Below are 27,814 nucleotides of genomic sequence, written 5' to 3' on the forward strand. Positions count from 1 at the left end.
CTTTCCCTCCTTTTTTTCACCCAGATGGCACTACTGCCATCTCATCTATTTCTAAAGATGAATTCTTTGCTCAAACCTTTGCTAAAAATTCTACCTTGGATGATTCAGGACTTGTTCCTCTCCTCCACCCTCTGACTACTTCATGCTACCTATTGAAATGCTTCACAATGATGTTTTCCATGCCCTTGCTGGCCTAAAGCCTTGGGAGGCTTATGGACCTGATGGAGTCCCTCCTATTGTTCTCCGTGTGCCTCGATGCCTTGTCAAACTCTTTCAACTTTGTCTGTCAACATCTACCTTTCCTTCTTGCTGGAAGTTTGCCTACATTCAGCCTGTTCTTAAAACGGGTGACCATTCTAATCCCTCAACTACCGTCCAATTGCTTTAATTTCCTGCCTATCTAAAGTTTTTTAATCTATCCTCAACAGGAAGATTCTTAAACATCTATCATTTCACAACCTTCTACCTAATCGCTAGTATGGGTTCCATCAAGGCTGCTCTACTGGCGATCTTCTAGCTTTTCTTACTGAGACTTGGTCATCCTCTTATAGAGATTTTGGTGAAACTTTTGATGTTGCCTTAGACATATCAAAAGCTTTTGATAGAGTCTGGCACAAAGCTTTGATTTCCAAATTACCCTCCTATGGCTTCTATCCTTCTCTGTAACTTCATCTCAAGTTTTCTTTCTGACTGTTTTAATGTTGCTGTGGTAGACCGTCACTGTTGTTCTCCAAAACCTATTAACAGTGGTGTTCCTCAGGGTTCTGTCCTGTCACCCATTCTCTATTATTCATCAAAGATCTTCTAAACCAAACTTCTTGTCCTATCTACTCCTACGCTGATGATACCACTCTCCACTTTTCCTCATCTTTTTGTAGACATCCAACCCTTCAGGAAACAGTTCATGCAGGGAAGCCACGGAACACCTGACCTCTGATCTCTCTAAAATTTCTGATTGAGACAGAGCAAACTTAGTATTGTTCAATACAACTATGCCCTCTTCTTCAATGACACTCAACCGTCTCCCTCTTCTACACTAAACATCCTCAGTCTGTCCTTTACTTATAATCTAAGCTGGAAACTTCACATCTCATCTCTACCTAAAAGAACTTCTATGAAGTTAAGCATTCTAAGATGACTCCACCAGTTTTTCTCACCCTTCCAGCTGCAAACTCTGTACAGGGACTTTATCCATCCATGTATGGACTATGTTTCACATGTCTGAGGGGCTTCCACTCACACCACTCTTCTAGACAGGGTGGAATCCAAAGCTTTTTGTCTCATGAACTCCTCTCCTCTAACTGACTGTCTTCAGCCTCTTTCTTTTGCTATCTTCTACCACTATTTTCATGCTAACTGCTCTTCTGATCTTGCTAACTGCATGCCTCTCCTCCTACTGCAGCTTCACTGCACAAGACTTTCTTCTTTCTCTCACCCCTATTCTGTCCACCTCTCTAATGCAAGAATTAACCAGTATTCTCAATCATTCATCCTTTCTCCAGTAAACTCTGGAACTCCTTGCCTACTTCTGTATTTTCACCTTCCTATGACTTGAACTCCTTCAAGAGGGAGGTTTCACGACACTTATCCTTCATTTTTTTATTATCACTTCAGACCCTATTCAGGGACCAGCACTTCAGTGGGATGCCTTTTTTTCTCTCTCTCTTGGCCACATAAAAAAAACTATAGATATCTATTTTGCTTTGCACATGTTGCTGTAACACTTATGGGTCAGTGTCTTTTCTCTTTTTTTTTATGTTGTATATGTATTTTGGATTAGTTTATCAATTTTATCTGTCTTTTAGCCTGAAGATGCCTTCTGAAAAGGTGAAACATTGCGCAAGTAATAAACAAAGAAATAAACTCTAGTGTATCCCTGCTCACCCCTTCTATTATAGACACATATGGAAAAAACTAATACAAGCAGCCTCACTCTTTTCTTTATTATAAAGAACCTAAATGATACCAACATATGATGTCACCATGGATACTCATTGAATGAAGCAATAAGGAGAATGAAAGTTGCAATGGAGATGCCCATTGTACATGAATGAGAGAGGTGGAGCAGAATATTCTTCAGTAATTTAATGACATCTAGCAATGGCTGGAGTGAGATTACTTCAGATTTTTAGACAATACAATCCCATGCTTTCTATACATGCTCCAGTGTCAGAATAGAATAACTGCAGATAAGTAGGTAATGCAACTTGAAGTGTAGCAAGTTGGAGGGTAGCAGACCAAGCACATTAACATGTCATTTGATACTAGAGTACTTGATACTGAGTTGATATGGTTTTCAAGTCACTTGGTCCTCAGACCAAGAAGGGTTTATTCTATTTAAGTATGAAGACATATGGGCCTGAAGTCACTAGGAGTTGGAACAATTTCATCTCCAAACTGTTTATAAACATTAAAATAAAATATGTTGGGAACAATGAAATCATCTAATGTTGCAATAACATGTTGTTTGATCTTTTCTGTTTTGTAATACCATGTGAGAGCTGGAATGGCCTCACACATACCACAGTTTAAGAAATGCCTCCCTCATTCTCCTCTATCAGCATCAGCAATCATATTAGTGTTCATGTTGTTTTCAGCTATCATAAATAGTTTCTCATGAAGTCACTTTCTCAGCCATTACATGTCGTAACTGTCAATTCACTTAAATCTACCCCACACCTATATTTTTATTAGTTATTATTACTCAGGATATAGGACCAATAGTTATAATATTCATAACTACTGCTGGCTAATTATTCCTGGGGAGAGAGAGAGAGAGAGAGAGAGAGAGAGAGAGAGAGAGAGAGAGAGAGAGAGAGAGAGAGAGAGAGAGAGAGAGAGAGAGAGAGAGAGAGAGAGAGAGAGAGAGAGAGAGAGAGAGAGAGAGAGAGAGAGAGAGAGAGAGAGAGAGAGAGAGAGAGAGAGAGAGAGAGAGAGAGAGAGAGAGAGAGGCATATGAACTGGAGATGACTCAGTATTTGCTATTGACATTAGCTTGCCTATAACTGGACATCTATCATGGAGCAGCATACAATATTTGAGATTAGTGAGACTCACCTCACTTTGCATTCAGCCACTACAAAGCTGTAACCATGACTTGCAACCAAAATGCCAAACCACATGCTACCAAGACTTCTCAAAATCAACCATTCCCATACTTAACAATTAGTCAACCAAAGCTAGAGCAACTTTTAGAAGACTATATCATGGGACTTGCAATTTTACCACTTCATAACTTTGGTATGGTGATTTGCCAAGCTACATCAAGATACCTTCCATAAAGTATTTATATTCCTAGTGAAATAAACAGTCTTTCAGTGTATTCATATCTGTATGTATAGGATTTTTAAATCCAATCAGCCCTGAACATTTACAGCTTAATCATTCATAGATTCAATTATTCACAGATTGGCGCCAGAAGCAAAAATGATGCAAAATCTATTTTTCATAGATTGCTACCAATTCAAATCTCACATGCAGCACAGCTCACCATGAGTACACACTTGAGATGGTCCAAATATTCATATTTGCATTTGCAGTAACGAATATTTGCATGTTTTTTTTAGGATTCACATTCGCATTCACATTGTACCTAATATTTTTTTGAAAATTTAATATTAAACTATAGGCCTATTTCAACAATATTCTTATACAAATGCAGAGAGAAAGAGAGAATTATTCCAATGTGATCTATTAAATGGATGCAGTTAAGAGCTGGGTCCTCATCCCACATCCTGGTAATATGGAAAATTTATTGAAATTTATTAATTCAATTTTCTGTAGCTAAAACTATTATAGATGGAAAAAAAAAAAAAAAAGACACCAAATTTGCTCACACACCCAAACACATGTACAGTTTCACACCTGCACTGCACACATGCAGACTGCAGGCACACACACAGCCTTTGCCCAAGGCTCAAGCCATCGTAATTATTGAATTGCCTGTTCAAACAAAAAATTTGCATTCACATTCATATTTGCAAATAATGATAATTATTATTCACATTCCTATTCACAAATACTGAAAAATACACATTCGGACCACCTCTAGTACACACACAAACAAACACACACTGCTACACCAACTCTCATTACCTCCTCTGCCCTGATGGTGTTGTCGATTCAGCACATGTTTGGCAGCTGTGAACATTTCTTACTGCCTGCATATTGTGTGCATTTCCCACTGTTGCCCATCTGTCCCTCTCTCTTATCCTAACTCATGCCATGACAACATTCACATTAACACTGTTGTTAGATTTTCACTACAACCCCTAACAGATCTTCCAAAACACCTTACCATGTTTGTTTGTAAAAATGCACAGTACCTCCTTAAAAAACAAAACACATGATTGTTTCCCACAATCATAATGAGATAGAAGCAAAAGGATAGAATGTGTGTTAATGATGCACCATTGGCAGTAAAGTTGCTGATATTGACTGAGGAGTGGTAAGGGTAGAGCGAGAGCCCACATCACAGTATTTAGGATTATTTAACTTTCTTTTATTGAATTTATTGAATATTAAATAGTGTTTGTAAATATACGTAGATAAGGCTTTTCTTCATTTAAACAAGGCAAAGGAGTGTTTTTAGGAGGTGCATCAGAATCTGGTTTTAGGGGGGCACAGAAAAGGATGAAAACCTGGAATGGACTATAAAAGGAAGTGACTGACATAAGCACAATTTGTGAATTTAAGACCAGGTTGAATAACAAGTCAATATTGTGAGGTTTGAACTTTCATATACCAAAATAAGCATCATAACCCAAGAAACAAGAAGAAATGAAACACGTAAGAAGAAACAAGAATGAAACAAGAATGAAGAAATGAAGAAAGAAGTAAGAAATAGAAAGAATATATTTTTTTTTTTTATGTAGGAGGGACACTGGCCAAGGGCAACAAAAATCCAATAAAAAAATGCCCACTGAAATGCCAGTCCCATAAAAGGATCCAAAGCGGTAGTCAAAAATTGAATGATAAGTCTTGAAACCTCCCTCTTGAAGGAATTGAAGTCATAGGAAGGTGGAAATACAGAAGCAGGCAGGGAGTTCCAGAGTTTGCCAGAGAAAGAGATGAATGATTGAGAATACTGGTTAACTCTTGCATTAGAGAGGAGGACAGAATAGGGGTGAGAGAAAGAAGAAAGTCTTGTGCAGCGAGTCTGCGGGAAGAGGGGAGGCATACAGTTAGCAAGATCAAAAGAGAAGTTAGCATGAAAATAGAGGAAGAAGACAGCTAGAGATGCAACATTGCGGTGATGAGAGAGAGGCTGAAGACAGTCAGTTAGAGGAGAGGAGTTGATGAGATGAAAAGCTTTTGATTCCACCCTGTCTAGAAGAGCAGTATGAGTGGAACCCCCCCCAGACATATAAAGCATACTCCATACATGGACGGATAAGGCCCTTGTACAGAGTTAGCAGCGGGGGTGGGGGGTGGGGGGGGTTTGAGAAAAACTGGCAGAGACGTCTCAGAACGCCTAACTTCATAGATGCTGTTTTACCTAGAGATGAGATGTGAAGTTTCCAGTTCAGATTATAAGTAAAGGACAGACCGAGGATGTTCAGTGTAGAACAGGGGGACAGTTGAGTGTCATTGAAGAAGAGGGGATAGTTGTCTGGAAGGTTGTGTCAAGTTGATAGATGGAAGAATTGAGTTTTTGAGGCATTGAACAATACTAAGTTTGCTCTGCCCCAATCAGAAATTTTAGAAAGATCAGAAGTCAAGCATTCTGTGGCTTCCCTGCATGAAATGTTTACTTCTTGAGGGGTTGGACATCTATGAAAAGACGTGGAAAAGTGCAGGGTGGTATCATCAGTGTAGGAATGGATAGGACTAGAAGTTTGGTTTAGAAGATCATTAATGAATAATAAGAGAGTGAATGACAGGACAGAACCCTGGGGAACACCACTGTTAATAGATTTAGGAGAAGAACAGGGACCATCTACCACAGCAGCAATTGAACAGTCAGAAAGGAAACTTGAGATGAAGTTAAAGAGAGAAGGACAGAAGCCATAGGAGGGTAGTTTGGAAATCAAAGCTTTGTGCCAGACTCTATCAAAAGCTTTTGATATGTCCAAGGCAACAGCAAAAGTTTCACCAAAATCTCTATAAGAGGATGACCAAGACTAAGTAAGGAAAGCCAGAAGATCACCAGTAGAGCAGCCTTGACAGAACCCATACTGGCAATCAGATAGAAGGTTGTGAAGTGATAGATGTTTAAGAATCTTCCTGTTGAGGATAGATTCAAAAACTTTAGATAGGCAGGAAATTAAAGCAATAGGACGGTAGCTTGAGGGATTAGAACAGTCACCCTTTTTAGGAACAGGCTGAATGTAGGCAAACTTCCAGCAAGAAGGAAAGGTAGATGATGACAGACACAGCTGAAAGAGTTTGACTAGGCAAGGTGCAAGCATGGAGGCATAGTTTTGGAGAACAATAGGAGGGACCCCATCAGGTCCATAAGCCTTCCGAGGGTTTAGGCCAGCAAGAGCAAGAAAAACATCATTGCGAATAATTTTAATACGTAGCATGAAGTAGTCAGAGGGTGGAGGAGAGGGAAGAACAAGCCCAGAATCGTCCAAGGTAGAGTTTTTAGCAAAGGTTTGAGCGAAGAGTTCAGCTTTAGAAATAGATGTGATAGCAGCGGTGCCATCTGGCTGAAATAAAGAAGGGAAAGAAGAAGCAGCAAAGTTATTGGAGATATTTTTCGTTAGATGCCAGAAGTCACAAGGGGAATTAGATCTTGAAAGGTTTTGGCACTTTCTGTTAATGAAGGAGTTTTTGGCTAGTTGGAGAACAGACTTGGCATGGTTCCGGGCAGAAATATAAAGTGCATGAGATTCTGGTGATGGAAAGCTTAATTACCTATCATGTATAGCACGAGAACAAGCTGTGTTAAACCAGGGTTTGGAAGGTTTAGGACGAGAAAAAGAATGAGGAATGTACACCTCCATGCCAGACACTATCACCTCTGTTATGCGCTCAGCACACAAAGATGGGTCTCTGACACGGAAGCAGTAGTCATTCCAAGGAAAATCAGCAAAATACCTCCTCAGATCCTCCCAACTAGCAGAGGCAAAACGCCAGAGGCACCTTCGCTTAGGGGGATCCTGAGGAGGGAGCAATAGGACAAGATACAGATATGAGATTGTGATTGGAGGAGCCCAACAGAGAAGAAAGGGTGACAGCACAAGCAGAAGGATTAGAGGTGAGGAAAAGATCAAGAATGTTGGGCGTATCTCCAAGATGGTCAGGAATACAAGTAGGGTGTTGTACCAATTGCTCTAGGTTATGGAGGATAGCAAAGTTGAAGGCTAGTTCACCAGAATGGTCAGTGAAGGGAGAGGAAAGCCAAAGCTGGTGGTGAATATTGAAGTCTCCAAGAATGGAGATCTCTGCAAAAGGGAAGAGGGTCAGAATGTGCTCCACTTTGGAAGTTAAGTAGTCAAAGAATTTCTTATAGTCAGAGGAGTTAGGTGAGAGGTATACAGCACAGATAAATTTAGTTTGAGGATGACTCTGTAGTCGTAGCCAGATGATGGAAAACTCGGAAGATTCAAGAGCGTGGGCACGAGAGCAGGTTAAGTCATTGCACACATAAACACAACATCCAGCTTTGGATAAAAAATGAGGATATAGAAAGTAGGTGGGAACAAAAAAGGGGCTACTGTCATTTGCCTCAGACACCTGAGTTTCAGTGAGGAAAAGAAAAAGAGGTTTAGAAGAGAAGAGGTGGTGTTCTACAGATGGAAAATTAGATCTTAGACCGCGGATGTTGCAGAAGTTAGTGGAGAAAAAGTTGAGGGGGATGTCAAGACACTTAGGGTCGTCGACAGAAAGGCAGTCCGACCTGAGTACATTTATGGTCCTCTCCCCAGATGGGGACTCCGAGGCTGGTGTAGGAGTCGCCATGATAATTTTTAAATTTTTGAGTGAAGGGTGTGTGTGTTATTAGGTGCTTGTAGTTTTGTGTGGAAGAAGAGAGTTGTCTTTAAAGGGCAGGCTGTGACTGCCCCTTTGTGTTGTGAGACACAAAGGGAAACGTTCAGTGAGGTCACAGCTGGGTTTAATGATAAGTTCACAGCACCCCCTGAACAGTGCTTTAGACCTCACTGGGAGTAATTATCGATGATAATAAACACAAAAGCTGGTACCAAGAAGCTATCACCACCGATAGATATGAGTATGAGACAAGAAGTGACCATCGAGGAGAACAACAAGACGCAGTGAGTCATCACAAGACTAACAGAACTGGAGATTAGCAGCAGATTACAAGAGGAGATACCCAGGTGGCTATCCCTAAATCAGTACACAAAGGAAGCAGATGATGTAGATAACATGGACAGTTGGCACACCATAGGAAATGCCGCTTCCTTGTTCCTGATTAGAAGATGCGATTACCAAAGTTACTCAAGAGTGAATCTTATTGAAAGTTAATGGAAAATAAACTGTATGATTGAAATATGGGAAGATAAATATAGTTACTTTAAAATGTACCTTAAGGAGAGTACAGGAAAATGAACAATATGAAAAAAATAAATATAGTCACTTGAAAATTAACCTTACTGAAAATCATGGAAAAGTAAACAATATAATCAAAGTACTGGAAAATAAATCTCATAGCAACAGAAGCCCTGTTGGGGCAAAAGGTCGCTCTAACATCACGTATATATTATGAGGTGTCGGAGACAGGAATAGACAGATGCAGACAGAGAGACAAACTAGATAGAGCTGTCAGATCAGAGAGGGTCAAAATGGGCAAACCACCTATCAGTACCAGTAAGTAGAACCTGACAGTTGTAATGCAGTCACAGTAAAATGTTGGTGTTATACATTGACAGAGAGGGATTGGGTAGGTATAGGATGTGTTTCCTCATTGAAAATTAGTTGCAAGGTCTGAGTGGGATGTGATTTATCATTGAGTATTAAAAATGTTAAGTGATTCAAATTGGAAGTGTAATGTGAAGTGTTCAAGATATTTAATGGAATTTATCTGAAGAGACATGAAACAATTTTCCTAGTTTTTCATTGTTGTTGGAAGTCGTATATGAATGTCTGAGTGTAAATATATGTAAATAATACAAATTAAGTAAAATTTGCAAAAACTTAAACGAGTTTCCTTGAACCCACAAAAGCCAGTCTAAGAGATTAGGGACGCAGCAAGATCATGCGACACAGAAGAACGACATAAGTGTAGCCCCAGAATTTCATTCTGTGAGCAATAATCTGAGTGCCATGATTCACAGAGAATGGGAATGAACACTGTCTTGTGATTTAGTATGTCTCAACTCTTTCCTATAAATGCTGGCTAATCACACTGTGGGTCAGACTCTCTTCTTTAACCTTGTGGTTCATGTAAGTGTATCTGTTCTCTCTCTCCTCCTCCAGTATACTGTCAGTTACTTTCTGAGGATACAGTTTTGTGTCTGGTGGCAGACTTTGCTTTATTTACTTATGTATCGTATTTCATGAAGTTCGGTGTTTATTTTCATGCTTTCTTCTTTTTTTTTTTCTCTCTCTCTATAGGTGATATGTCAGAAAGACATAATCTATTAGAGAAGGACCTGTTTGAGAATGCAATGAAGAACAGGAATCACGAAAAAGTATCTTAGTTGTAAGCTTAAGAGTAAATTTTAACTGTTAAGCACCCAAGTGACTTTCCCTTGTTGGATAATGGTTTCATGTTCGTTTGCTGTGACATGCACTTGTAATAACAGAGAAACAGAATAACATAAGCAAATCTCATTTCCTGCATGTCACTAGGTAAACATAAAGTACACACACGCACACACACACAAGTACACAAAGACATGATTAGGCAGGATATATTCTGGAGATTTATAAGCACATTAGCATCATTGCATGAAAAGTTTATCTGAAGGAATGTAGTAATTAGAAAAAGGTGAGATGTGTGGAGAGCAATCAGCCTAATATATGTCTTTCTCTGCATGTGAATCTAGTACAGAATCACAAGGTGTAACACAGGTTTCTACAGATATTGTTAGAGGCAAAAGTATAAGCCATTTTAAGTTGAAAATGTTCTATGCACACTCAGTGTCTTCAGAAGAAGAAAGTCACATATGTACACACAAAAATGAAAGAGCAAGTCAATCTAAGTCAGAAATATTCCATGCTCAAATGCTTTTTAATGTCAAAGTTTAGAAATTACAGGACATTCAAATATAAATGTGCTATCAGTTGGCATGGGGGAGGAGAGAGGGAGATGGAGGGCAACATTTAGAGGCTGATACTTGATTACATTAAAATTTCTGTATATAAAGATGAAATTGAATTCAAGAACATGGAGTATAATAGCAAGTAGTAACTAAAACATAAAGGACCAGCAGTCAGTGTTGTTAGATGATCCAGTTACATCTGTGATTTTTCCCAGAAAAACTGACATTCCTGATATCACATGCCCACCAGACGGACCCTTTAAAAACATTTGACCATGGAATATTTCCAATTTAGGGTGACTTGATCTTTCATTTCTATGAATATGTGACTTTCCTCATGAAATACTCTCTATACATTTTGATGCCTTGTTTAGCTGTGTTATGAAATTCAAGTATGAGTGAGCAAAAGATTCACAACATGGCAAAATGAGCAGATACATATATATGTGAGTGTGTGTGTGTGTGTGTGTGTGTGTGTGTGTGTGTGTGTGTGTGTGTGTGTGTGTGTGTGTGTGTGTGTGTGTGTGTGTGTGTGTGTGTGTGTGTGTGTGTGAGAGAGAGAGAGAGAGAGAGAGAGAGAGAGAGAGAGAGAGAGAGAGAGAGAGAGAGAGAGAGAGAGAGAGAGAGAGAGAGAGAGAGAGAGAGAGAGAGAGAGAGAGAGAGAGAGAGAGAGAGAGAGAGAGAGAGAGAAGTAAATTTGACATAATCTGATAGGCTAGCTTCTCCATCTGGGTGTCAATAAAGGTGAACTTAGTCTGAACCTCAGTATTTAGTATGGCAGTTTAATTCCCATGTGGTGAGCCATTTATTATCAAGAAAACCTTAAATGGCACCGATAACCAGGTAATTGGATGAGCCTACATTTCTCAACATTTAGAAATGAGTGTAGTCTTGTGGTTCTTAAGCTAAGGTGCATCAGTAATTCTGAAGGGGAGCACAAACTCTTGCAAAAAAGCAGAAATTTCTTTAATTGTACTTGTTATTCTCTTAACAAGAGCGTGATCTAATATTAGAAGCTTATGAAAAAGGCAGAAGTATCTACTACTTCACTTAGCTAAAAGGCTGCTCACCATCTTCAGTATTTATTGATCCTGCCTTATCCCTCAAAATCCATAGAAAGGAGGGCTTTCACTCATCCTGAGCATGTGTACATACTGCTCACTGACGACTGGTGAACCCCTTTCTCTCCCAGTGTTCTATACATGACCGTGAAATTCTCACTTTTATTCAGTTAAGGCTATTCAGGTTTGCCTTATCTCAGTTGTTACATTTACCTTAAAACATTAGGCAGCCACAATTTTTTTGATGAATAGTGAACATGCATGTGTTGTTCTGTTCATTATTTGCAGTTTTTTTTAATTCCACTTTAGTGTGAAGTAAATGATGTTTCAGATTAAGTGCAAATTCTTTACAGCTGGATCTTGAGATTCCTGTTTACCCTCTGATCTCACATAAAGCTCTTTGGATTCTATGTTTGTATCCACAAATCCTTGGGAAGCTGCTTCTTCCACACTCTTTGCAGTTAAGTCCAAATATATAAACAGGATGAATGCTCACACTCTCTGGTATGCATTCAGTTATACATTCAGGATCTATTAGTTAGGCAGTGTCAAATATGTCACTAATGCCTAATTTATACTCAATAAAAGACTAAAAACTTTTTTCATTTTTCTGTAAAATCCGGGAGAAATTTCATTAATTTATGCAAGCAGGACATGGAGGGAAGAACAATTCTTTAGAGGGGGTGTGGTACTAAAAAGTTAAAAACCATTATTTTAATCCTTATAGTGTCTGAAGATGGGGAGTTCTGTCCCTAAACATTAATGATGAAGATGGTATTGCTGTATGTCTTCGCATTCATATTTCAACTTTGATTCTGTCTGGACTGGTCCTTATCTGCAGTTATATTATATAAATATATATACCACTATACTGTATATATAAACAGTCAGGTTGCTGCTAACATGGGGATTTGGTTCTGCTAACAGCCCACATTAGATGCAATTTGCTTTAGAGTTATAATGAAAGTAATGGCAAAAAATTACTATGGTTCCAAACTAGCTGAGACAGGGCCCTAAAAATTAAAATCAAATCAAATGTCTAAACACCACCTACAACACTTACAATTTTTTTATTCATGTAACTGAAAGTAAGAAATGTATCAGAGTTCATAGAATATCAAAAGGTTAATGAATGAAAACTGGCACAGTACAGTAACAATCAATTAAGAATCACATCAAGCTATTGTTTACACACAGCTGATCAGTGCGGCAGCAGCAGCAGCGCACTTGGTACTATCACTGCAGTTAGTGGGACTGAAAGCAGCAGTGGCTGCATGCTCAGTAGGCTACAATTACTGTGGATGGCATTGGCAGTGGCAGTATGCTTAATACTATCATTGTAGGTGGTGGCAGCAGGGGCACACTAGATACTATCACTGTAGGTGGCAGCACACTTGATACTATCAATGCAGGTGGCAGTGGGGGCACCAGCAATGGCAGCATGCTTGGTACTATTACTGCAGGTAGTAGGGATATAAGTGACAGCAATCCCACTATAGTGGAACCAAACTAACTTGGTATTTGGAGTGTTGGCTGTTCCTGTCCCATACTGGTGTCACATTCACAGTCAACAGTCATATGAACACCTCTCTCAATCATACTGTTGTCCTTTGCCTTAAATATTCCAAAATTATAAATTGTTATATACAACTGCATGTTTTTTTGAGTGGCTTTCAATTTGATTGTGGAACAATGACACTGTATACTTTCCAATATATTTGCCAATGCATATAGGCCATGCAGCACTGCCACCTTGCTGGCCACTGTCAGGTGAGGTCTCTTGGGGTTGAGGTGGCAACAGCATGGAGAAGTACACCCAATACCCCAGATACCAAGTTAGTCTGGTTTCATTATAGCATCACTGCTGGTAGTAGGGTGGATGGCAGTAAAGTGGTGGTGGCAGCAACAGCCCATACTCTGCCCTCACATTAGTGTTACCATGCTCTGCAGTATGGACTTTTTTTCAGCTAGTTGTAGCCCATCCCTACATTAAGGTTTCAAGCCCTTTGAAGTAAACTGACTCCCTGCATTTGATGCAATTCATATTAGAATATTGGATGTTAACAGCGACTTAACTGTACTTGTACTTAGACCCAACATTGTTTATACAATGAGACAAAATATTCACACTTTACATGGGGTCTAATTCACTTAAAAAAAAAAAAAAAAAAAAAAAAAAGACTGAAATCATGCATTCATATTCTTATAAAATCAAACATATATTTTTTTTCTATTATTTACCCCAAAAATAAAAAAAAATTGCACTCATAACACAAAATTATAAAGTGTTTGATTTTACTGTTCTGCAATGTCACCATTTCATACTGTACTAGTTCTGCACGTAAGTTTAATACTTACCCCAAACTTGAGAATGGTCTTAAGATAAGCAGATCCTTAAGCAGAACTCTAAGCATAATTCAAAGAATCTTTACTTAAATTTGCTGTGCACCTCCTGCCTAGTGCCATTCTTGGCTATTACACATGCTGAACAGCAGCATAACAAAATTAATCTCCTCAAATACTGATCTTAACATGCATACAAACCTTCAGGAAAATCCAGTCTAATCATACCTACATGTGTGTGTGTGTGTGTGTGCCATTATTATATCTTGGGTTCAATTTTTCTGAAATAGCATCCACTTTAAATGGACACTGTCATGAGAATATTCAATATCTACTGTCCATAGTTTTCTATATCTGTAATGTCACAAAAAACTAACTAGAGTAAAAACTGCTATACTACAATTATGGAACAAAATTAACAAATTATAAAAGCTACAACACTCTTCTTGATTGTGACTAACCTGAAGATTCCACCAGTGAGTCCCTATGAAGTTTGCATAATGACCCACTTGGAGGGTAATGAGCTCTCGGGTGACTTGGGACATCTTAGCCTTTTTCTAGATGATCAACTGATGTGCTAGTACTCACTTATTCTTCCATTCTTGTGATGCAACTCCAGTTTCTCTGGAATATAATTCAGTTATATCAATCTTCAAATTTCAAAAAATGTTTCACAAAGTAAATTTCATCAAATAACAGCAATGCATGCTGAAGAAATTGAGATTGCAACAACCAAGTCTAATTACATAATGACTAATTACATAAAGTTTTCCCAATTTTTCAAGAAAAGGTTTACATAGTTTTGAACTAAATATATTAAACAACACCTTTAATGATGTATCTGTTTATGAAAAACAAGTATTCAGCAGCCACTTGCAGGATTGTGAATGCAAAACTGGCCTTACAATGGAATGAAACAATTCTAGGATAATTTCCCAGATTGCTCTATTCTTATGATACAGACATTAACCACATTATTATAGCCTATAGATTAAAAACTGAATACCAGTTGTGTAAGCAGGAAATTAGTCACAGTGATTGATTCTTTTGTTTGAGAATGCAGCCAGTGCTCAATTATAAATGCAAAATTAATTTAGCCAATGACAGTATTTTATTTCATCCTGAGAAGAAGCAGCTCAATCTGAAATATCTTAATTATTCTGAGGATAATGTTGTTTGTAGTGGGTGTCATCTTGATTATTTCAAGTGGATCACTAGATTTTATGAGGATTCTGACAATCTATTCAGTTTCCTTGTAAACACAGTATTCTTCCCAGTGTTGTGGAGTGCCCCAAGTGTCACAGTGTAAATAATGGAAAGATAGCCAGAAAACCTGGAGATGCACAAAGAGTTACAAAATCCTGAAAGAAAAAAATTGCCAGTACTGTGATTTCAACACTAGTGACTGCAAGGGAACATCCTTTGAGAATATATGAGTGCTGGCAAGGAAAGTGGAAAGTGGTCTCAGTGGCTAAGCTGCCACTGAGACCACAGCACAGTGATTCAGAGCTTGAAAATATCATTGTGGACATCTGTTGACTGGCACTTGTTCTGTAGCAAAGTCACAGACTTCTGGTTTATTCATCAAGAGAGCAATGGTGGTTCTGGTGTCCTTGTGGAAACAGACAAGATGCTCATCATGCAATGCAGGTACGAGAGAGGACATGTCCAGTCCCAGGTTTGTCTGTCATTTTTATCACAAAACTTTAGTTTCTGAGAGGATGGAGAGTTTGAACGTAAAAATATAAAATAATGATTTGCCAGAAAACAACATGCAGATTAATTTGAAGCAAGCCAAAAACTAACAGAAAAAATTGTTTCATCCAGAATAGAGAAACAGCCAAAAAAGAAAAAAATTACCACATTTTTTTTCTAAGTGAATGGCTTTTGTGGTGGTAGTGCAATACCATATCTGTTAAGAAAATAAATAGCACTCATGGAGACATGTGGTCCATGTGGTTGCAGGTTGGCTGGGTCCTCACCCTGCAGGTGTGACTTGCCAGTTATGCATTTTCCTGGCAGTATTACCATGTTGGATAAGCGAAGATTCTCTCTCTCTCTCTCTCTCTCTCTCTCTCTCTCTCTCTCTCTCTAGATGGGCAGTGTGTGTGTGTGTGTGTGTGTGTGTGTGTGTGTGTGTGTGTGTGTGTGTGTGTGTGTGTGTGTGTGTGTGTGTGTGTGTGTAATAATAATAATAATAATAATAATAATAAACGGTTTATTCTTTAGGCAGTCAACAAACTGAAAATGTACATTGGGGGTGGGGAAATACTTGACATTAATCCTAAAGGTAAGTCAAATCTAGAAGGGACTATTGATTGATGGCTCGCACCATGGTAGGAATCGCACTGAGTCTGTACCGGTCCGTACGCGGCGCCTTTAGGGGCGTTATCTTGTTGTGGTGTCTGGTGGCACGGGTTGGGCGAGGCGCGTCAGGCGGCAGCATGTTTCTGAGACGTGGATGATTCAGAAGTCCCCTTCCAAACTTCTCCACAGCCTCACGGTACCTGGTGGATAGTCTGGACAGCCTCAGGGTGTTCAGGGCTTCTTCATAGGTGGTGTATGCAGGGCCAAGGATGACCCTGCACGCCCTTTTCTGCACACTCTCCAACTGTAGCTGTTGAGTTTGTGTGAGGGAGGAGGACCACGCTGGGGAGGCGAACATGAGTTTGGGGAGGATGAAAGTAAGATACACCCCCCTTAACTCATCTGTCAGCGTCCCCAGCGACCTGAGTCTGCGCAGCATGTACAGCCTGTAGGTAGCTGATCTTATGGTGCTGGTGACATGCTGCTTCCAGGTCAGCTGGTCGTCCACCGTGACTCCGAGGAGCTTGGCACATCGGACCACCTGGAGGGGGTGAGGGCCCACTGAGAGCTGGGGAGTGGGCACTGGTACAGAGGAGGTACAGAAATGCATCACCACAGTTTTGTTGTGGTTGATGGTCATCCTGCTCTCCTCCGTCCACGTCTGCAGCCGCTCCAGAATCGCTTGCAGTGGCAAGTAGTCCGGGTTCTTGGTGGAAACTGGGACGCCCACGGTGCAGTCATCAACATACTTCCAGCGATGGGGGGTGTCAGTGAGGGCGTCGTTAATGAGGAGGAGGAAGCATAGAGGACCCATCTTGGTCCCCTGGGGGACCCCACAAGTCAGCTGTTGGAAAGTAGAGACAGAGCCCTGATAGCGAACGGCCTGACGCCTCCCTGTGAGGAAGTCGGCTAGCCACGCTATCAGGTTAGGAGGGAGACCCAGACTCACTGCCTTGCTGATGACAACAGTGTGATCAACAAGATCAAAAGCCTTTTTGAAGTCCACAAAAGCAACAGCTAGAGAGGTGTTTCGCTTGTCCAGGTGGCTGTGGATGAATTCAAGGAAGCTGGTCAGGTAATGGGAGGTGGAGGTGGCTTTAATATTTCCAAACTGTCTGATATCCACGGTATTACAGATTTTGGTGTAGGCCCAGTCATATACAAAATCTTCACAAATAAGGCAAGGGATTGGGGTGATAGAGACTGGCCTGAGGTCATTGAGTGACTGTGGACTGGAGGTTTTGGGGATGGGGGTGACGTAAGATGTCTTCCAGTCCTCTGGGCAAGAGTGTTGGGAGAGTGAAGCGTTTATTATGGAGCATAGCGGTGCTGCTAGCTCTACGTGTGTGTGTGTGTGTGTGTGTGTGTGTGTGTGTGTGTGTGTGTGTGTGTGTGTGTGTGTGTGTGTGTGTGTGTGTGTGTGTGTGTGTGTGTGTGCTTGCTCGCTCGCTCGCTCGCTCGCTCTCTCTCTCTCTCTCTCTCTCTCTCTCTCTCTCTCTCTCTCTCTCTCTCTCTCTCTCAAGACAAGAGATACAATCACTTTTACATCACTAGATGGACATAATGTGTGTGTGTGTGTGTGTGTGTGTGTGTGTGTGTGTGTGTGTGTGTGTGTGTGTGTGTGTGTGTGTGTGTGTGTGTGTGTGTGCACTCTCTCTCTCTCTCTCTCTCTCTCTCTCTCTCTCTCTCTCTCTCTCTCTCTCTCTCTCTCTCTCTCTCTCTCTCTCTCCAGGCAAGAGATATGATCACTTTTATGTTGCAAGATGGGCATCATGTGTGTGTGTGTGTGTGTGTGTGTGTGTGTGTGTGTGTGTGTGTGTGTGTGTGTGTGTGTGTGTGTGTGTGTGTGTGTGTGTGTGTGTGTGTGTGTGTTATCTAAGGAAATGCATACCATTTTTCTCTCTCTCTCTCTCTCTCTCTCTCTCTCTCTCTAGTGACGTAAAAGTTATCATATTTCTTGTCTGGAGAGAGAGAGAGAGAGAGAGAGAGAGAGAGAGAGAGAGAGAGAGAGAGAGAGAGAGAATATCCTTGCTTGCCCAATGTGACAATACTGCAAGGAAAATGCAAGTATTATTTTAGGTGACAATAACACTACACATTTAGGAGTTCTGAGATGTCTCTGCCAGTTTTTCTCATCCCCCCCCAGCTGCTAACTCTGTACAAGGGCCTTATCCATCCATGTATGGAGTATGCTTCACATGTCTGGGGGGGTTTCACTCATACTGCTCTTCTAGACAGGGTGGAATAAAAAGCTTTTTGTCTCATCAACTCCTCTCTAACTGACTGTCTTCTCACTGCTGCAATGTTGCATCTGTCTTCTACCGCCATTTTCATGCTAACTGCTCTTCTGATCTTGCTGACTGCATGCCTCCCCTCCTTCCGCGGCCTCGCTGCACAAGACTTTCTTCTTTCTCTCACCCCTATTCTGTCCTCCTCTCTAATGCAAGAGTTAACCTGTATTCTCAATCATTCATCCCTTTCTCTGGTAAACTCTGGAACTCCCTGCCTGCTTCTGTATTTCCACCTTCCTATGACTTGAATTCCTTCAAGAGGGAGGTTTCAAGACACTTATTCATCAATTTTTGACCACTGCTTTGACCATTTTATGGGACTGGCATTTCAGTGGGCATATTTTTTTTATTGGATTTTTGTTGCCCTTGGCCAGTGTCCTTCCTACATAAAAAAAAAAAATTGTTTTTGATTACCTTTACGGATACTGAGAAACTTTTTGTTGAATTTCATATCACAAATTAATAGTTTCCATGATATAAATAATTTTTGTTAGGTAATGCAAGTTGGTTAGGTTAAGTTAGGTCAGATCAGGCTAGGTTAAATTACATTAGGTTAGGTCAGGTTTGCCTTCTTTTAACCTATTATCTCCATTCAAGTACCCTAAAATTACCATTTTTATGTTCCCAATCCATAAACCCCAATTCCCAACAAGTCCCCAAGATCATAGAGGGATGAGGGGAGAAGCAAAATTAAGTATTTCCAACGTGTTTTATCAAAATCGTCTATAACATTACAAAAATAAAATAAAATAAAATAATTAAATAACGAATACCCTAATTTTGGTTTTATTATAGTTTAAGCCATTACACACTACGTGGTAATAACCTACCTCATTTTGTTCTTCTCACTATTCACATCATTTCTAATGATTACACTACTTGTTGGAAATTAATAATAATGCCACAATAGGCCTGGGAATGCACAGCGCTCTCAACTTTTTCTAAGTCCACAGGTAAACATAAATGGTGTATTGTTGCCTGAACTTCAGTTGTTTAATGCTTTGAATTGTGGGTAGCTGCTGGATAGGATCACTGTGTCTAAAATTCCTGGGGCCAATCACGTGTTACCACCACTTAACACCACGAGTTGCACCAATAGGAAGTCTCTATAAGTACCCATAAGCTGCGCAGGCAGGTTAGGTTAGGTTAGGTTCCCCACAGGCCCCCAAGCTTGCTTGAGGGATTGGGGGGCCGTGGGTAGAGATTGGGGACATTGGCTTAAACTATAAATTTACCCTAATTTTGTTCTCGAAATGGTTAGGTCCTATTGTAAAAATTTACCTAAATCCATAACTGGCAACTCACTTGCAGGCCGCGGGCCCAGCCATACCAAGACCACACGGATCACGTCTGCACGAGTGCAAAAAAATCACTACGACATTTCAGATACATTGCCTTCCAGTTCAACAAATGATTTCCAGCTACGACACGTAAAACCACTCACTATGCATTATTCCCTTACTGCTGCCCAACTGTTGTTTGTTACCTTCTCATGCACAAGGCGCTCCCCAGCATTGAGGCTAGTTCTTTCACTCCAATGTTTTAAGGCATTTTACAGAAATGGTTCAGCTATACTAGAATCTTACCCATACGTTTTGTTGTTGTTGTTTAGGGCCGCTTGGATCTGTTGATCACATTAGGTGGAGTCCGTGCGTTTTGATCCAGGACACCAGTGAGTCAGTGTATTTATTTACATCTTGATCTTGATCTTGATGGTACTGGTGGCACAGGATCACTCCTGAGCCAGGCCTTTGGATCGGCAACTCCTGTAGAAGGGGAAGAAAAAAAAAAAAAAAGAGAAACGAACAGCATCCTCTATCCTAATTGTTCATATACCTGGCACGCCACATTCTCTCCAGAAACTCTTTCACCGCCTCAATCATCCTTTCATTCGCCTCTCTACACAGTCCCAGCAACAACACCATCCACTCTTTTCCCGTCTTCACTCTTTCATTCCGCCACGATTAATCTTGATCTTGATGAAGGAGGCAGAAACACGACTCTCACATTTATACAGCCAATCTTCACACACTTACTCGCCTGGTTAGTCTCTTTTTTTTTCCATGTTCACTGTCATCATTGGGTCCTCCTTGTCATGCCTCGTCCACACGAGGACTGAAGAGACCATCAAGAATTGGTGGAAGTGGCTAGAATAGACAGACACCCAAGGAAGAAGAGAATGGTGATCAAGAAAGCCCCAGTACATGTAATTGGAGCCAGCATGGTCAGGAAGACTCCTGACTTCGCGAGAAAGGAAAATGAGTGCACCAGCATGGGAGGTGCTAAGATCCAAGACATTAAGAGGAAAGTCAAGGAAGAAGTATATGAAATGGAAGAAAGAAGCCTGGTAGTGTGCTTCAAGGAGGAGGCAACAATTTATTAGAGACAGGTGCTGAAGAAACAGTAAAGGAAGTGATAGAAGCAGTGAAGGCAGCAGAAGAAAAGAAGATGTGTGTGGCTGTTGTGGGGGACAAGTTTGAGGATGCATGCAAGGGGCTCAGCAAGTGGAGGTTCGACTTAGTCGGGCCCACGGGAAGGTGTGCAGTACGAGATCAGAAGAAAAACGAACCACAAGATATGCATGGAACTTATGAAGATCAAGATGGAATGGATGGCATAGAAGAAGGGCAACATGAGCTTCCTAAACATGGATGGGATCCTCAAACAGGACAAATTCTATGGGAAAGACGGGGTCCACCTCAACCACAATGGGAATGAGAAGCTAGGATGACGACTGGCTAAGTGGATGAGGGCGAGGCAAGTGTGGTGTGGACGAGGCATGACAAGGAGGACCCACTGATGACAGTGAACATGGAAAAAAAGAGACTAACCAGGCGAGTAAGTGTGTGAAGATTGGCTGTATAAATGTGAGAGGATGGGGTGTGGACAAGTTTGAGGATGCATCCAAGGGGCTCAGCGAGTGGAGGTTCGACTTAATCAGGTTCACTGAGACTCACCTGAGAGATGATGTACAAATGGCGGGATGTGAGTATGTTATGATTGGAAAGGGGTGTAAGACACAGGAAACACTGGGGGGAGTCGTAGCCCTATTCTACAAGAAAGAAAGAGGACTGAAAGTAGAGGAGATTGGTGTGGGGAATTGTACAAGTAGTGAGGATGTGCTTGCAGTCAGAGTGGAATTCATGGATGGTTGTGGCAGACCAGAGAAGGTGGTACTGGTAGTACCGTATACAACTGTCATGGGTGAAAGAGCAGATAGGGAAAATAGGAGGAAGTACTTAAGAAAGTTGTCAGAGAGCATGGAGAGGAGAGAGTGCTGATTATGGGTGACATGAATGCACATGTGGGAATACTAGGGGAACAGGTGAACAGGAATGGTGAAATGCTTGGGGAGTTTGTTGATGAACTGGAGCTGGAAAATCTGAATGTTACTTTGGCTGAGGGACATGTGACTTGGAGTGCAATAGAGCAGGAATCATTTATTGAATACATGTTGGTGAATGGAAGAATGCGTGAAATTGTGTCGCATATGTAGATAGATGAGGATGGTTTGGTTGATATTGTTTCTGATCACAACATGCTGGTTGTGGAGTGCTTGATGCATGGCGGTAATGAAGTGAAAGTGGCAAGTAAGAAAAAGAAGTGGAGACTGAGAGATGTAGGGTGGGAAAACTTTCAGGTTGATCTGAGTGAGAGAGGCTGATGTAAGTGTGCATGACATGGAGCATCTGAATGAGAAACTGGTTGAGGACGTGAGGGGTGCTGCTGAGAACCAGACAGGGTTTGTGAGAGTAGGCAGAAGAAAGAATGTATGTAAACCATGGTGGAATTATAAAATAAGAGCAGATAGGAAGGAGCAAAAGAAAATGAGTAGACAGTGTAGATGACTGAGGAAAAAGAGTCATGAAAGCAGTGAGGCAGAGAATGAGTATCAGAATGTATGGGCAGCGTATGTGAAGCAGTAGCAGTTGACAATACAAATGATAATGAATGCTAAAGTGAAGAGTGAAAGGAGTGTGATTCAATCTTTAAGGGAGAAAGGTATGGAAGCTGGCGTGGCCGTGAATGGTACAAGTTCATGAGAGATGAGAATATGTCAGGCAGTGTTGGTGTGGAGAGTCTGAAAGTGGATGGTGTAGTCATAACAGAGAAGGAGGGAATCAGGGAGGTAAACAAAGGGTTCTGGGAAGAAGTAGGTGGGGTAGGTGAGATGTTTAGTGTGAGAGAAGGATGTGTGACACTGGAAAGGAAGAATGCAGATGAACTGGATGAAAGAATCAGCAGGGAGGAAGTGGAGAGGTGTGTGAGAAGGCAGAAGAATAGAAAGGCAGCAGGTCTAGATGATATACCGTATGAATTCTGCAAGAATGGTGGGGAGGTAGTGAATGATAGAATGACTGAATTATTCAGCTGAGTGTGAGATGAAGAGAGAGTGCCAAGGAAGTGGAATGAGAGCCAAGTGTGTCTATTGCATAAGAGAGGATTCAGGAGTAAGAATGAGTTGAAGAACTACAGACCAATTGCATTAGTGAATACATTAAGTAAAGTTTTCAGTGCAGTGTCGAATGAGAGACTGTGTAAATGGATTGAAAGAGCTGGAGTTCTGGATGAAGAACAGAATGGATTTCATGTGGATAGGAGAGCTGAGGACAATATGTTTGAGGTGAATGAAACACATACGGATGTATGACCAGTTTTTCATTTGACCAGACTCACTTGACCAGGTAGGGTAGGATGTTTGACCAGGTCACTTGGCCAGGTGGGGTATGACTATTGACCAGGTAGGGTAGGATGGTTGACCAGGTCACTAAGTTACTTGACCATATGGGGTAGGACCGCTTACCAGGCATGGGCAAATTAAATTTCTTTTTTTTTTTTTTTTTTTTTTTTTTTTTTTTTTTTTTGTTGCTTAGCTTCCTTTATATTTTATTGCACAAAATTTGTTTCTAAAATAATAAGAATAAGCTAAAAATTTGTTGCCTCTATCCAGCTTCCTCAGCATGGTCCCTCTTCTTGGAACATTTCTTCTGGAACTCAAAGGTAGAGAGTTCCCCAGCAGAATATTTTCCCCACAGCTTCTCAAGAGCAGCTTGCTTCAATTTGGTTTCCTGCCTACAGTGACAGTGGACAACCTGCTGGCACACAAGCTCAACAGTGTGCTCAAGGTTCTCAGCCTCCTGGTCAAGCAGCAGAATCAAAATATACATGTTTGGATGATAATGTGGCAGCTCAGAGTTCAGGTGATTATACCACCCCTCACAGTCGTTGTTGGTCCTCAAGAAATGACAGAATGTTGACCAGGACTCAGGCTTATGGTGCTTGTGGTTGATCTATGACCTCTCAATATAGTTGGTTAGATCAGCTAGGCACTCATCAGGAGGGCACCGGCTCTTCAGCTGCTGAAATGCACCAGGGATGTGCTCATGAGGCAAATGAGGTAGCGCCATCATGTAGCAGATATAGTCCTGCACCTTGCTAGGCTTCTGGTAGGCAGCATGAAGACCAACATTGACAATGCGGCAGTAGATAGCCTGGCTCCAGTGGAACCAGCAGCCCTTCACTTGAACATTCAGAACAGCATGCACTGCTGACCAAATGGCAGACTCAAAGTCAGCGACAATCTCCTCGACTTGGCGACCAGGTGTCAGCGCTGTGATGGCTTGGAAGACAGCTTTGTAGTCTGCCTTCTTCCAGCATGTCATCTGGATGAAGCACAACGGGTCCTGCTTCATAGTACCACCAGACCACAGAAAGCCATGGATGGAATACAGCTGGATGAATGGCTCCCTGGTGCACTTAAATGTGCCATCAGTGAACCATCTCTTGGCCTTAGTCAGAAACTCTAGCTGCTTCTTTATTGCAAAGATCAGGAATCGCTCTCTCTCATGAGTGACATCTTGCCTGAAGAAGTCGATCGGAACATGACACATGTTGATTTTGAAGTCCTTTGTAGCTGGGTGACTTGGCCGAAGACCAGCTCAAGCATGATGGGCAGCATGCTTCAAGTTGTCAATTGAAGGAAGTTGGGCCCCTGGAGGCACCTGGCTAAGAGCCTCATCGATGATGGGACTGGCATGTCTGAAAATATCCTTCCTTGCTGCCTCATGGATGATCTTGCCCAACTTAGCACACATAGCAAATGTATCTTCTGGAGCATGAGTGTGGTTGGGACCTTCATGAATGTAGACATCATCTTGGTACCCAACCTTTGCCTTACAGCTCTTGCTGTTATGTCGAGAGCAGATGTAAGGTGTCTTGCTTTTGCCCACTGTCCAGATGACATACGTGTAGCCCACAGTATCAGCAAGTAGTTCGCCACCCCTTCATGAAGCCCCTGGCAGGATCTTGTAGCTAATCTCCACTTCTTCAGGAACATTTGGTGGATGATTGATGGACTGCACCAGCTGGTCAGTAACAACAAATGGTACAGAGATATTGAAGTTGTCCTCCGAGATATCAGTTTCAACCACATTGGAGGTCACATTAGCAGCAGCAGATGGAGCAGCAGGAGACTGGAGTCTAGTAGACTGCATCAGGGTCCTGAGTAGATAGAGTGGAGTTACTGGTGTATGAAGAACACTTAACACAGTTCCAGGGGAACTCGTTCATCTGGCTCAGGAGGTGGTAATGATCCTCAGAAATGTTGGTGTTACAAGCTCTGTATTGCCAACGGTTACAGGTGTCACACTGAAGGCACTGTTGGATGCCCTTACAGGACTTCCTGCAGACCATATAAGGATATTTAGCAGGCATGGTGTAGCATTGAGGAGGTGTTGTCACAGTGCAGTCTGAAAAATTAATGCATCACATTGATTCACTTGTACTCATTTCATTTTCGAAGCAAAGCAGTCTAAGCACCTATTGGCATTGATTCAGTTCCATTCATTTCAATACATTTCAAAGCACCTGATTATTTGTTGTGAAGCTAGCGGTTGTAGTACAGTAATGCCTGAATTTAAACTACTTTCATTTGACGTATAGATTCTTGTATAACAACTCTAGTACTATAAATTAGCCATCTGTTCCATTTAAAGTGTAAGAATATCATACTGAAAATCATATCAATATATGAAAATCACCAATTCTTATTTTAGACCTGGTCAAGTGACACTCCACACCTGGTCAGGTGGCACAACACACCTGGTCAAGTGTCTCTCCACACCTGGTCAAATGACTGGTCAAATGAAAAACTGGTCAACGGTCTTACATTCGAATGAAATGATTGAGAAGAAAAAGAAGGATTTGGGTAAATTGTACTTAGCTTTTCTAGATACAGAGAAAGCTTATGATAGAATGAACAGAGAAATACTAGGTAGAGTCTTAAAAAAGATTGAATTGAGTGCAAAGATAGTTAACATAGTGCAAAGTATGTATTTGAACACAAGGGCTAGATACAGACTAGGAGACATAGAAACAGACTGGGTGAAGAGTGAGAGAGGAGTTAGGCAAGGCTGTATATTCTCACCAACCCTTTTTAGCCTGCATACAGAGGAGTTACCAGGCAGAATGAGAAGAAGGAATGTAGGGGTAAGTGTGGGGAGTGATAAAATATGTGTGCTTTTTTTATGCAGATAATGTAGTGGTTATGAGTGAATAGGCAGATGAGCTTCAAAGTTTGTTGGATGTTGTGGTTGGGTATGGAAAAGACTTTGGAGTGAGGTTTAGCAGTGAGAAAAGCAAGGTAATGATTGTGAATAGGTCAGAGGATGAAAGTAATTTGGTATGGAGACTTGGAGAGAATGAGTTGAAACAGGTGCAAGAATACAAGTACTTAGGGATGTGGATGAGTCCTTGTGGGTGTGGAAAGGCAAAGAAAGAAAAGATAAGTGTTACTGTACGTAAAGCGCACATACCTCATGTCATTATTCCTCGGTAATCATAAGTGAAATGTTCAATAGTTTTCTATTTGCATAAAAACATGTAATATGTGTAAGTATCAGTATTCAGTGCTATATTAAGCACAAGAGCCGATGCTCACTTGTTAGTAGAGTGTGGTTAACCCGCTGGTTACCTGCAAGCTTCACTTATGGCCAAGTCGCACTCAAAGACAGGCAGGAAAATGACCAAGGTAGATACTTTAATTTTGTAGTAAAAACTGACTGTTATAGTGCCAGGTTGATTGCATGTATTGTTAATGAATATTGTAATATGTTGAAAGTGTTTAATATCAGTGTAGAATGTTTTTTTTTTTTTATAAGAAACTGAGACCAAGAAGTTGTTCACAGTTCTTAGTCATGCCTACCTCATCAATAAATGTCAGAGAGAGAGAACGGCCTTTCCTCAACCCAACGATGATGGGTGTGATCAGTAAAACAGATCACCTGAGAGCTAATGAAGACCTGCCAGTGCAACTACAGTAAGAACCTGATCCCACAAGTAAGAACTCACTCCACAAGCAAGAAATTGGCTCCACATGATACTGTAGCAAGAGTGAGTCACAGGATGAGGGGACCCTGATGTAAGCCTATAGGTTGACTTCTGAGGCCCCAGGGTCAGCTCTATCCTTGACGACAACCACTCCCTTCTCCTCACAGTGCCTCACCACCATTTTGTAGAACCCATGGTCACAGGCAAGAAAGTATAATAGTATGTATATGCACTGAATTGAGTAGCCTAAGTGAAAGAAAATTACCCACAACTAGCTAGTATTAGAGTGGTAATTCTAATTGCTCTTTCAGTGTCTCAGTATTGACACAATTAAGTTGTTAGATATGTCTGATACTGAGGAAATTAATGCCGTAGATGGCCTTAGGGAAGGTGAGGATGAGCAAGTGGACAAGCTTATAATGAATAAGTTAGTGTCAGGGGACAAGTGCTGACCAACAAAGGAAGGGAATATCAAGTCAGTGTAACCAAAGGAAGAGCAGAGTCCTGTAAGCATAAATGGAGCAGTGTTACCAGCAAAATTAGGAAAGGACTAAACATTGTAATTAGTCCCCTTGAATTAGAGCCCGTGTCAAATGAAGCAATAGAGGCATTTCATCAGTATTATGTGGAATACACAAAGCTAAAACCAGAAAGGTCAGAAGAGCTATATGAAGAGCTGGAACACAACCAATGAGTTCACCATAAAATATTAGAAAGTATAGAATGTAAAAGGAAAGAGTTAAAGAGTGACAAAAGATTAATTTGTTCCAGCAAATAGTCTTGACATTCTAGAGTCTCATCTACTTCATCATGTTCATCAGCACAAAGAAAGCAAAAAGCAGCAGCAAAGGTAGCCAGACTTAAAAAGAAAATGGAATATCATAATAGTTTAGCAAAGGCAGAAGTTATGTTAGCTAAGACTGCTGCAGAGGCAGAAGCAATGTTCTCAAAGAAAAAGAGAGAGAGAGAGAGAGAGAGATTTAGCAGTCACTAGTGCATAACTTAGTGCTCTTAGCTCAGTTGAAGAAGTAAAAATGCTTCCAGGTGATGATGGAAGTGTAGGGAAGAAAAGCTGTCTTCAACAATACATAGAGTCAAAATGAAATGAAAGCACAAGCAATTGCAAATCAACAAAGTGACAATGCCATGCCTCACAAATATGATACATTCCATGACCTACAGGAACCTACCTCCTGCAATAGAGATAATGAACTGATGACAAATGAAGTAGATAGACAAATAGTTAGTAAACATCAAGCAGTGAATCTCAACCCTACAGCTCAAAGTTTTGTACCAAGTTCTCATAGACACA

General features: G+C 41.0%; 2 protein-coding genes across 6 annotated transcripts in view; one reads left to right on the forward strand and one right to left on the reverse strand.

The window, feature by feature from the left end:
* The window catches only part of LOC135109067 (protein misato homolog 1-like), a 132,378-nt gene extending 112,464 nt beyond the window's left edge, over positions 1 to 19,914 (reverse strand). The window contains exons 1-3 of one of the 4 annotated variants that reach the window (XM_064020093.1): positions 19,761 to 19,876; positions 15,937 to 16,727; positions 14,038 to 14,200 (exon numbers count right to left, since the gene is read on the reverse strand). In XM_064020093.1, the coding sequence (XP_063876163.1) occupies positions 14,038 to 14,121 (84 nt within the window). In that variant the 5' untranslated portion in view covers positions 14,122 to 14,200; positions 15,937 to 16,727; positions 19,761 to 19,876. Of the gene's footprint in view, positions 1 to 14,037; positions 14,201 to 15,936; positions 16,728 to 19,760 lie in introns of all 4 variants that reach the window. The other 3 variants (XM_064020096.1, XM_064020092.1, XM_064020095.1) reach the window with 3 other exon arrangements.
* Positions 19,915 to 20,080: 166 nt separating this feature from the next.
* LOC135109069 (uncharacterized) lies at positions 20,081 to 26,450 on the forward strand. 2 transcript variants are annotated; one of them, XM_064020104.1, is made up of 3 exons: positions 20,081 to 21,159; positions 23,254 to 23,375; positions 25,230 to 26,449. In XM_064020104.1, the coding sequence occupies exons 1-3, from the start codon at positions 21,150 to 21,152 to the stop codon at positions 25,350 to 25,352; spliced, it is 255 nt and encodes an 84-aa protein (XP_063876174.1). In that variant the 5' UTR covers positions 20,081 to 21,149; the 3' UTR covers positions 25,353 to 26,449. The 2 variants fall into 2 exon arrangements, with proteins under 2 accessions (XP_063876174.1, XP_063876173.1); XM_064020103.1 differs by lacking the exon at positions 20,081 to 21,159 and having other exon boundaries at positions 23,020 to 23,375; positions 25,230 to 26,450.
* The last annotated feature ends 1,364 nt before the right edge of the window (positions 26,451 to 27,814 follow it).

The sequence above is a fragment of the Scylla paramamosain genome, chromosome 18 (assembly GCF_035594125.1).
Source record: "Scylla paramamosain isolate STU-SP2022 chromosome 18, ASM3559412v1, whole genome shotgun sequence".
Classification (NCBI taxonomy): Eukaryota; Metazoa; Arthropoda; class Malacostraca; order Decapoda; family Portunidae; genus Scylla; species Scylla paramamosain.

Coding starts and splice junctions, on each gene's coding strand:
- LOC135109069 (XM_064020103.1), top strand. CDS start 23,136: ATGGTCCCTCTTCTTGGAACATTTCTTCTGGAACTCAAAGGTAGAGAG. Junction 23,376..25,229: donor TGTGGCAGCTCAGAGTTCAG/GTGATTATACCA, acceptor TTCTTATTTTAG/ACCTGGTCAAGTGACACTCC.